Source organism: Corylus avellana, chromosome ca7, assembly GCF_901000735.1.
Source record: "Corylus avellana chromosome ca7, CavTom2PMs-1.0".
NCBI classification, from domain to species: Eukaryota; Viridiplantae; Streptophyta; class Magnoliopsida; order Fagales; family Betulaceae; genus Corylus; species Corylus avellana.
Window position 1 is genome coordinate 28,431,656 of NC_081547.1, and position 12,132 is coordinate 28,443,787.

The following is a 12,132-nucleotide window of genomic DNA, read 5'->3' on the forward strand; positions in this document are numbered from 1 at the left end:
TATTTAGGCCATTTTTTCCGTCGTTCTAAATTTTCATCTCTGGTTGCTGATTCAAATAATTAGGCAGTTTTTAGAATCTTGAGCAAGTGGCTGATCACTCTCAAAGCTTTTTTTGGTTTTTTGGCTGTAATAAACTTCCCTTAAACAATTAAAAAAAAAAGAAAAAAGAAAACAAAGTATATATATCCGTCCAAGTCTCCACCTTCTTCAATTATATTTTTTTTATTGATTTTTTGAGAGACATGACAATTTTTACAGGAGGTTGGATCCGTGTAAAAAAAAAAAAAAAAAAAAAAAAATTATAATGGTGGTGTACGTCAAATGTAATATTCACTGCCATTTCCTGCCATTCAAAAATAAGCGGACGGAACAAGATTCTTTTCAGCTTAAATGAATTGGAAAGTATTCTATTAACTATATTTGAAGTGTAGTTTTGTCTTTTTCACTTTTTGAAAGACAAAAATGTCTTACAAATATAATTAACTTGATTTTTTATTTTTTTATTTTTTATTTTTTCATTTAAACTAGAAAGAATCCTTATTTCAAGTGGACAATACAAGCGATTGACCTATTCATTGTCATCTCCTGCAACCTGTTGGAATCTTTGATTGATGTGTGAAAAAAAATATGAATGTGTGATATGAAAAAAAAAAATAAAAAAATTGTTTTTTATTTTTTTTTTTTTTTTGTTGATTAGTAGTAAAATGTGATTGATGTGATATAAAAAATAACAATATTAAAGTTAAATTTGAGATGAACAGAATGAAACTTTTTATTTTTTTGTCCATGGACAAAGATCCGCAATTGGCTTTCTCAATTATTTTATGTAGTATGTCGAATTTGTTAGTTAGCTTTACTATGAATGCATGTTTGAACTGGGATCTAGATCTAGTGAAATTCTTAAATAAATTTTAGTTTCTGAAATTTCAAATATAAGTCATCTATTTTTCTTTAAAGGGTTATTTTTCTATCATGTGTCACATTACTAATAAAATAATAAAATAATAAATATTTATTATTTTATTAGTAATAGGATACGTGACAACAGAACAATGACTATTAAAAAAAAATTGATAGCTTGAATTCGAAATTTCAAAAACTAAAATTTCTTAAGAATTCCAATAAATCATGATCCTTGAACTGTCACAAATCGAAGATAATTTACTGCATGCGTCAAAGAGTACTACACATTCTCTCACCTCTCCATACTACGTACGTACCCAAATGGCTTGTGCAACCTATTTTATGTAGTAGTATATTTAAGAAAATTTGTTAGACTTGCTTTCATTATTTAAAAAAGGTTATTTGTCTCCTTATCCCTACTGTATATGCTTAAATTGGCCACTTAATATGAAAGTAGTCGTTTAGTGTAATGTTTATGTAGGACAAAGCTTTTTGTTATACTTGTTGGAAATGCAAATAAAAATATAAAGTCAAAAAAAGCATGCAAGAAGGTTGTACGCGTTTCCTTCTAATTAATTCTGGCATTTCGGCACAGCTTTCTTTTACTTTAATTAGCTTAGTAAATTATACATGCTTTAGAAGTCAAAAGAATATTTATTAGGCGACAACTTAAGTAGACTTTGTGATTTTTAGTTTTAATTAGCTCTTGAGTACTATAATTATTAGAGCAACTTTTATTGACTTTCGAATGTTAAGTAATATTTGTGTTCACATGTACGAAATCCTTATATAAGGATATTGTGTACGTTAGATTAAGTAAGGAAATCAAGCAATCAAGAAAGAAACAAGTGGGAAGCTTGATATTTCTCTTCAATATTGAAGTATTATTTTCATCTTGTTTTTTGTTCTTTCTATTTTCTGAGTGTCCGTATATTTGGGTATTAGTTTGTAAACTTAATCCCAACAAATGATTAGCAAAGAGAAAGCATTTAAGGAGTTTAGAATGAATAAAATACTCCATAGACATGAAGGAAAATAATCAACAAAGATTAATAAACACGTCTAGAAATTCTATAAACAAGAAAGCGCTTGATAATAATCCAAATATGGCAGTCAATTTCTATTTTGATACTACGTTAAATCATCAATTATTTCTAAAACTTGAGTTTATAAAAATTATAAATTACAAATTTAATTAAATTATAACATAGGTCTAAAGATCCATGTCTTCCATGTTCAAAAAAACGAAAAAAAAAAAAAAGTACCAACTACAAAAACATATAAAAAAAGAAACGAAAAATCAGCATTTTGCACCCACGTTCATCAACCTTATATCGTCGATTAGACGGTCCAAATGACTGTAAGAGGACCCGCCTTCGCTTACACTTTCTCTTGCCAACCTAGACATCTCAACCGTTGATTTCAGAAACTCCTCCTCCTTCTCAACCATCAGATCAGTCACCATCTTTTCCACAATAACTCTATCACAGACATCCTTCATGTCCATCCCAAGCTTCCAAACCTCACTCACAAACCTGCTATTCACTTGCTGATCCGCAAAGTAAGGCCAGCAAATCATGGGCACCCCAGCCACTATACTCTCCAAGGTCGAGTTCCACCCACTGTGGGTGAAAAACCCACCAACGGCTGGGTGGGCCAGCACCTCCTCTTGTGGGGCCCAACCCACCATGTACCCCCTCTCCTTCGTCCCCTCCACCAGCTCCGCCGGAGTCTGACCGTCGCCACTTTTTCCGTCCACTAAGTCGGGCCGTATGGCCCACAAGAACCGCTTCTTGCTATTGACCAAACCATGCCAAAACTCCATGAGCGCGTCCTTTGTCATTGAGGTAATGCTTCCGAAGCTGACGTAGATTACAGACTTGAAAGGTTGAGCGTCGAGCCACGTCATGCAGCTTCTGTCCACATCGAAGAGGCTGTTGGAAGACTGAGAGTGCAAGGTGGTCGTTTCGGATCCAAGTTTGAGTTTGAGGAGTGCGTGGAGGGGTCCAATGGTGTAGATTTGGGGACAGTGAGTGCGTATATGGGAGAGTACAGGTCCTTCTAGTTCTTCAAACGTGTTGAGAATGAGTGCACTGGCTCTAGGGGATTGTCTGGTCTTGTTCATAACGAGTTGGAGATTCGGGTCTGCCAGGTTGCTGACTCGGCAGAAACTGGGTAGATCTCGGCACCGGAGAAAAGTTTCCATGCCTGGCACACTACTTATAACGCGATCCATATCTTCGTTTCCTAGAGTGATTAATTAACATTTATAGACCCACTTAGTATTGTTACAGATTTCACTCCATGTTTGGTTGTTGAGAAACTAAACGAATGTACAACCCACAAAAGCTCACAATATTTGTCTTAAATTTGCTAATATTTTCAAGATGATAACATTAATTCTTGCTATGTACAAAATTACTAAGGCCCCTAATCATTTTTGTATATATAAGTGACATCCATGTGAGAATACTGGAAAATGATAATGTGGGAATTGAAAGAGCAGATACCTCTAATGGGAAGCTCGCCGGCCCCAATTATATCTAGGATACGAAAGTAAGCCCAGAAGGAGCAAGCACTGATGGTACGGAAATGAATGACGGGAATGCCAAGTTCGTCGCCGACATCAATAGGAAAGCTAAAGATCCCATCCGCTATGATGCAACTCACTTGCAGTCTACTACTATTTGAATTTAATTGACCCGAAAACAGCATCTTTCTAAATATAGGCATAGTTACAGAATTTAAGGTATCAAACAACTCCATGAAGTGGTCGCCGGTTCGTGGGTGGTCGGCAGGAAGTCCATCAGGGATGGTCTTGAATTGGAATCCAGGAAAACGTGCGAAACGGTCTAGGACGTTGGTGTAACGGAGTAGGCGATCGTGGTTGTGATCTGTGTTGAGGAAGGTAACATGGATGCCGGCAAGGGAAAGAAGCTCGGCTAGCTTGAGCATGGAGTTGACATGTCCCTGTGCTGGAAGGGGAAAGATTAGGACATGCGGAGGAGCTTTTGGCCGTTCCTCCATGTTGAGATCTAAAAGGTCTGCTTTCTCGCTACAAGGCTCCTTAACTAATTGTATGGCAGGAAACACTGCTGCGATGGGGGTTGGTAGCCTGCGGTTAGAGGGAGAAAGTCAGAAAGAAAAGAAAACTATTAAAAATAATATTTAAGTAAAATAAAGAGTACTATAATATAAGTTTGTATAGAATACGTAGTAGTTGAAAAAAAAAAAAAAATTGTAATGTTTTGGCAGATCGAATAAAATTTTAGATTAGTCTTTTATTTAAATTAAAAATTAATTGAAATAATCATATCAACATTAAAAAATAATTATAAAATAAAAAAAGTTGATTTATAGCGCTACCTTACGCAGAATGATTAGATATATATGGACCATATGGTGAATGATTACAGAACAATCCAAGCTTGCCGTTTTAATTTGTCGGAAATTCGTGGAATTATTAGAAATATGCATCATTCTGACTCATAGATAAAGACATGAGCACTAGAGTCTTGGAGTATCGATCTGGTTATACAACTTATACTTATGATATTGGAGTAATTGGTCCAAAATAAAGTATCTAAAATATTCTCACAGTATCAAAATGTAGATAAGAAAATGCCTGACGTCACCTTGGACAGTTTGTTGTAAACCTTTTTGGTAGAAATTAGAATAGTAAAAACAAATTATTTAAAAAAAGTAAACTCTTGAATGCGAGATAGCTCAATCGGCTGGAGATCACGCCTCATAAAGCAGAGGTTATTAGTTCGAATCTTTCCCCCTTCTTGTGTGGACATATTAAAAAAAAAAAAACAAACTCTTAGAGCTTATTTGCAATTGCGTTTAAGAAATAGAGCTTTTAAGTCATAAGTTTTTGTCTAAAATGCGTTTTGGTCATTTTTAAACTTTCTGAACTCTTAAAAGCGTTTTTAATTTTTTTACCAAACGAGTACTTTTTTCTTCAAATGGTTAAGAACACTTTTAGGACTCTCAAATACAATTTCACACAAGCCCTTAGAGCATTTCGAAGGACTCATCTCCAATTTACAAAATAAACTTTTCTCTAATCAAATATCTCCAGAACCATACTCATGGCCACATGGGCCTTACATACACATAGCCCCTAAGCTAGCAAACAAAGCAACAACTCTTACAATTGAAATGGGCCTAAAGCAAACTAATATCACTAACTATTATAGCCAAGCCCGCCCGCTGAGTTTTTTAAAATTACTTTAAAATTACACCTAAAACTAAAAATGCAAAATGGTCTGCTTTTGGGAAAGATTAGGACATGCGGAGGAGCATGGAGTTGACATGTCCCTGTGCTGGAAGGGGAATGATTAGGACATGCGGAGGAGCTTTTCGGACTTCCTCCATGTTGAGATCTAAATGGTCTGCTTTCTCGCTATACAAGGCTCCTTCATTAATATATAGCCTAGCTACATTAAACACAATTTTTTTATTATTATTATTATTTTTATAAATATGAGATGAACCTTTTTCTATAAAATATTAAAAAAAAAAAAAAAACGATTAGTTAGTGCATTATAAAAAAACAGAGCTTCCGCACCCAACCGATTTATTTGCATTCAAAACGATAGCATAACCCCAACTACGCCCCCCCACCGACCCAAACGAACTTTCACTCCCCCAAGGCTCACAACCCCAATCTCCCGCTGAGACCTACATGGTTGGCTTTATGATCGCCAACATAGTGGGAATCCAATACTACTCGGGGCATGGTGGGTCTGGTCCATGAGCCCCTCAAGTCTCAACCCCCATGACTCAAACGCCATCAAGGTCCTCAACATGCACCCAATGTCAGGTGATTTCGCGAGCTGGGTTGCACTTGATTCGACATTGGAGATTATATGCGAAGGGTTTCCCATGATTTGTTCACCTTGTTTCGGGGACCAAAAGGTGAATGCAACATACGTGAGCCATGTTTGGAAAATTGGGGTGCATTTGGAGAATAGGATGGAGAGGAGAGATATAAGGCAATTAGAAAGCTAATGGTGGAGACTGAAGGAGAGGAGATGAGACACAGGATTATGCATTTGATGGAAAAGGTGGATCATTCTCTGAGGCAAGGGGGTTCTTCACATCAAGCCCAAGAGAGCTTGATTAATTACATATCTTCCTTCTAATCATAATTATTTTTAGGAAAACTTCACTTTGACTCCCTGAACTTTCACCCGATTTTACAAACTTTCCCTAAACATTCAAATTTCTCACTTTAGACTCTTGAACTTTAAATTTCTCTCAATGAGGACGCCTCTGTCAGATTTTAAACATTACATGACGTTTATACCCCTGACTTTTGTATAATATTCCAACTTCCAGAACGTTTTTATTTAAAAAAAATGAAAATCAGGGATATTTTGGTCTTTTTTTGTAATTTTAAATTCTAAAATTGACAGAAGAGTCCTAATTGAGAGTAATTCAAAGTTCAGGAGTCCAAAGTAAAAAATTTGAAAGTTCAAGAAGAGTTTATAAAATCGAGTGAAAGTTTAAGAGAACAAAGTGAAGTTTTCTATTATTTTTATTAATAAAATTGATTGGTATCTCGAACTCTACTTTGATCAAAATAATTCATTCGAAATAGAAGGGATTTGGCTTCTATGCGGTAGTGAAAACTACCGCGTAGAAGCAGCAGTTTAAATGCATAGAAGCCAGATCCTCATTCATAAAGCCATAGAGATAGAGGGACCATTGCTCATTGATGGTTGGAACCCTCCAAATAAGTTGCTACAAATGGAAACTTTCAAGTTCCAGCTTTAATGGTTGGTTTCACGCAGTGCCACCCACAACTTTGTTCGATGTACAGATTGGTGGTTTTATTCTCGCTAGAAAGTTTAAAGGGACCAGTCATTGTGCCATACTGGTAAAGCGTTTTTCAGATCTCGATAAATATGTCAAAAAGGAAAATAACTGAATGTACAATTACTTTTATAATTTCCAAACAAATTAACATGACATTTTATAATCGATGAAATTATTAAAATTATATTTTTTTTTATTTAATTTGAATATATTGAAATTTTGAGTTTTGAATAGTTTTCTTCTTATTCTTTTGTATTTTTCATCGGTCGAACCACTTCATCTTAATATCTTATATGATTGATTTATTTTCTATTTTATTGAGATAAAATATTCAATTATAATTTTAAAACAACATCATATTTGTTGGGAAGTGACATGTTCTTATCAAGTCTTACGTGGGCCCATTTATGTTACTTTATTGGCTGCTATGTGTTGCGGTTTTGTCTCTTTTGTTTTTTTTTTTTGTTTTTGTAAGATTGTCTCTTTTGTTTTACTTCATGAAAGAAGTAGTTGCTTCCGTCACCATGAAAGAAGTAAAACCAATCTAAATTGTACGATAAGCTTCATATTATAGGGTTTAAAAAGCGACTTAAACTCCATGTATTAATTAGCATAAATGACAAATTAATAACTCCTCACCTCAAACTTCAATTTAAAATTTGAGTATTATATTTTTATCGCATAAATATCTCACAATGTTTACGAGGTGATAGTTTTAATCAATCCTTAAAGCATTTCTAGTAGATTAGCTAAAAGATCAATATTAACTATATTTAGTTATTATTGTTCTTTTTTAACCTCCAACAGAATAGCTTGCCATTAGTTGTAATAGCTACATTGCTACAGTAAATAGCTCCAAATTGCTAGCTATTCATTGTAACAATGTAGCTATTCTAACTAATGGCAAGTTACTCTGTTAGCAATGTAGCTATTCTAACTAATGGCAAGCTATAGTAAATAGCAATTTGGAGCTATTCACTATAGCGCCTTAGATGAATAAAATATTTTTTATTTTTATTTTGTTTATTATTTCTTTATTTCACCTCTTTTCACCAAACATATTTTATTTCTTCTAAACACCTCTTCACATCTGATACGTCTCTCTCTCAAACACAAAATCTCTTCAGACAAAATGTATCTATCTTGCTCACAAAATTTCTTCACGCGAACAAAAAATTATTGCATAGAAACAAAGATGAAAACAAATCAATTGCAGTTGGATGAAAAAATTTATTTATGTTATTAATTTTAAGAATTTGTACTTGCATGTGAGATGAATGTTCCTCATATGTATTTATTTTTGTTTTTATGAATGATTTCTATATATGTGTTTGTTTTTTTCCCTTTAATTAAGTGTTGGCAATAATATAATAAAAAAAATGAGAAATAATATTTTTAAGCAAATAGATAATGAAATAGAGAATCTATTGGAATGTGTAGTGAAAAAACAATAGCTAAAGTAAAGAATTGTACTTTTTTACTAGGTAAAATACATAATGCTGCTGGACATGCTGTCATTGTTAAAAAAGAAAAAGAAAAAAAGAAATCAGTTTAATTAGGATTACTTCATAAGATAATTGTAGAATAAAAATATAGTAGCTGAATTTTAGTAAAATTTTGATCCAAAACTCACGGAATGCCACAGCAATAATAATATTACAACATATACCCATGTTAAAAAAATATATAAAGAAAATTATATATATATATATATATAAAAGAAAAAAACTATAGGAAGTCGTTGGATAGCTCCAAATAGGCTAGAGGGGATAGCTGAATCATTTTCGAATCATTTTCAAGAATTTAAACCCTAAATTTGTACGTGTATCAAATGGGATAAATAACTTCTACAATTATATGATCTGCAACATTTATCTACCAAGCATGTGAGCACTTATTTGAATAGGTAGACCTATAATTATAAAGGCTCTTCTATAATTGCAGAAAATCCCTACAACTCAGACAGGAAAATTGTTTGTTACAAAAAAACAAAAAAAAATACAGGAAAATTGTAAGTGTATTAATTGTCTGGGTGAATTAAAACATCCAAGTATCCAACGAACGAGTCTTTATGCGTCAGGTTAGCCATCATTCATAAAGCCATAGAAGGACCAGTCATTGATGGTCGGGACCCCCCAAATTAATTGCAACAAATGGAACTTCCAACTTTAATTAATGGTTGGTTTCACCCAGTGCCACAACTTTGATAGATGGTTTCGAGTAATTCTAAAAGGTATATTTGTGTCTTAGTAAGAATGATACAGTTATTAAAATTATTCTTTGATCAAAATTTAATAATAATTAATTACAAGCCTAATGATGATTTTAATAGTCATATTATTTTTTGTATGACACAAGTAGGACACAAAAAATTACTCGTGGTTTCTCGCTATAATGTTTAAAGGGACCAGTTATGAATAATTCTAGGAGGCTTACTTGTGTTTTACTAAGAATGATGTGGCTATTAAAATCACGGTTAAGCTTATGATTGATCATTATTGAATTTTGATTAAAGGGTGAGTTTAATAGCTACATTATTCTTAGTACGACATAAGCAAGCCTTCTAGAATTACTCAACAGTCATTGATGACGGAGATTAGGGGTGGATATCGATTATAATTATAACGGTATTGATAAACCTATTTTTGATAATTAACTAAAATTATGAGTTAATTCGGTTAGTTAATTAACCGATAACATTTCGATAAGAAATCATTCCGAAAATTTTGGTTAAAATAGTTAATCGGTTAATAACAGTTCAATTAACAGTGAGTTTTTTTTTTTTTTTTTTTTTAATTGGGCTAAAAATTGATTGTTTTGGGGCCAAAATTATTTTTTTGGACTAAAATAGCTTAGTAGACATTTTTTTTTAATAAAAAAATGGGCCAATTATTTAACACAATAAGATTTCACCATACATATGTTCAAGTAAAAAAAAAAAATTCTTATCGGTTAACCAATAAAATAATAATTATACCGAGTACAAAAATTTCTTATCAGGTAATCGATTAACAGATAAAAAATAATTATACCGATTAATCTGCACACCCCTAATCAGGACCCTCCTAATACATTAATGTGTCATATTGGTCGAGCATTTTTCAGATCTCTATCAATATGTTAAAAAGGATAATAATCGAACTACTATAGATTTTATAATCTCCAAACGTACAAATTAACGTGACATTTGATAATAGATGAAACGATTAAAATTATATTCGTTATATTTTTTTATTTAATTATTTTTATTAATTATGAATTGTCATTTCAAACATTACTTCGGTCACATATTCTAATTAATGAAAAATACAAACAATCATGTATGCTTGCCAAACTTAAAGCTAAAGGAAAAAACCACTGCCGAAAAAATTGAGCCATATCAATGCACCTAACTATGCTTGTCAATTGCCTGCACGAGAAAATATGTATATATGGATGTGGGTAAATTACCGAGTATCCTAAGAATTTAAATTTATAAAAAACACTAAATTTATTCATTTAATTATAATTGTATACTTTTTACATGTGAATTTAAACTATCGCTTAATAAGTAAAGTCTACCACTTAAAATATTTAAGTAAAAATAAAGATAAATTGTAAAACTATTTTGAATTCAGACTTTTTTTTTTTTTTTTACATGTCCGCATAAGAGGGAGAAGAGGATTCAAATTAGTGACTTCCACTTTATGAGACATGGTCCCAGCTAATTGAGCTACCTCTTGGGACTCGAATTCAGACTTCTACTATTATTAAATCATCAATTAACCCCAAAAGTTGAGTTTATAGAAAATTATAAATTACAAATTTATTAATATTATAACATAAGGTCTAAAGATCAATATCTTCCGTTTTCAGAACAAATCAACAAAAGAAAAATCATCATTTTGCACCCACGTTCATCAATCTTATATCGTCGATCAAACGGTCCAAATTACTGTAAGAGGACCCACCTTCGCTCACACTTTCTCTTGCCAACCTAGACATCTCCACCGATGATTTCAGAAACTCCTCCCTCTTCTCAACCATCAGATCATTCACCATCTTTTCCACGATAACCCTATCACAGACATCCTTCATGTCCATCCCAAGCTTCCAAACCTTACTCACAAACCGACTATTCACTTGCTGATCGGCTAAATAAGGCCAACAAATCATGGGTATCCCAGCCGCTATGCTCTCTATGGTTGAGTTCCAACCACTGTGAGTCAGAAACCCACCAATGGCCGGGTGGGCCAAGACCTCCTCTTGTGGGGCCCAACCCACCATGTACCCCCTCTCCTTTGTCCCCTCCACCAGCTCGGCCGGAGTCTGACGATCGGCATCATTTCCGTCCACTAAGCCTGGCCGTATGACCCACAAGAACCGCTTCTTGCTATTGACCAAACCGTGCCAAAACTCCATAAGCACGTCCTTTGTCATTGTAGTAATGCTTCCAAAGCTCACGTAGATTACAGACTTCAAAGGTTGAGCGTCAAGCCACGTCATGCAGCTTCTGTCCACTTGGAAGAGGCTGTTGGAAGACTGAGAGTGCAACGCGGTCGTTTCGGATCCAAGTTTGAGTTTGAGGAGTGCATGGAGGGGTCCAATGGTCGTTTCGGATCCACGTCATGCAGTTTTAATATTACTCAGTATACCTGCTCTAGCTGGTCCAGTCCTTTGTGTGCATAATTAATTAATTATTATAAATAATTTTTTTGTATTTACAGTTTCCTAATTATTGAATGGAGGTCCCAGAGCCGACCTTTCTGCATGTGCCTTTCTTTTTCCTATTTCTTTGGATGATATTTTTAGGCTTTCTTTCACACTCTTCACCCGACCACCTATGTGACTATGTCTAGGCCTTCAACTTCAAACAACTCAATTTTTAGGGTCTTTTTCTTTAAATTTTATTATTCAATTATGAAATTTTAATATATCGATAATTTTGAGAGTTACGTCATATTTGAAAAGACTTTAAAAAGATTAATCATCTTTATATTATTACTCAATTCTTATTAACGTTGGAATTACGGGAACTAATTTTTCATTACACTATTAAAATCTTATGCCCTAACCCACACTTAACCTTTATTTTATGACAAACCCTACACTTTTTTCCTTTTCCCTGAAAAATATCATAATTTTTGTACCAATCTTATTTGAACGAGATAACACTGTGGACATGTTTTTCGACATGAAAACACCAACAAGTTTAATTAATTCTCTTTTATTAATGAAAAGTATTACATATTCGTCTCTGGTTTATTTTTTATTTTTTTCATCTTTTTTTTATAAATACACCATTGAATATGTGAGATTTACATGTAGTATTACATATTTAATAATGAATTTGTTGATCTCCTGTACATATATTAATAAAAGATGAAAAACCAACTATTTATCTTTATTAATTCCTTCCTCCAC

General features: G+C 33.3%; 1 protein-coding gene and 1 pseudogene across 1 annotated transcript; both read right to left on the minus strand.

Moving 5' to 3' along the window:
* Positions 1-2,173: 2,173 nt before the first annotated feature.
* Positions 2,174-4,018, minus strand: LOC132188464 (7-deoxyloganetic acid glucosyl transferase-like). Its single transcript, XM_059602919.1, has 2 exons — positions 3,414-4,018; positions 2,174-3,150 (listed from the first exon to the last, which is right to left on the minus strand). The coding sequence occupies exons 1-2, from the start codon at positions 3,928-3,930 to the stop codon at positions 2,204-2,206; spliced, it is 1,464 nt and encodes a 487-aa protein (XP_059458902.1). The 5' UTR covers positions 3,931-4,018; the 3' UTR covers positions 2,174-2,203.
* A 6,460-nt stretch (positions 4,019-10,478) lies between these two features.
* LOC132188113 (7-deoxyloganetic acid glucosyltransferase-like) overlaps positions 10,479-12,132 on the minus strand; it is an 8,601-nt pseudogene continuing 6,947 nt past the window's right edge.

Excerpts from the sequence above, each read along its gene's own strand:
- LOC132188464 (XM_059602919.1), bottom strand. The coding sequence starts at position 3,930 with ATGGAGGAACGGCCAAAAGCTCCTCCGCATGTCCTAATCTTTCCCCTT. Across the intron at positions 3,151-3,413 it reads CGGCGAGCTTCCCATTAGAG|GAAACGAAGATATGGATCGC; the intron begins GTATCTGCTCTT and ends TAATCACTCTAG.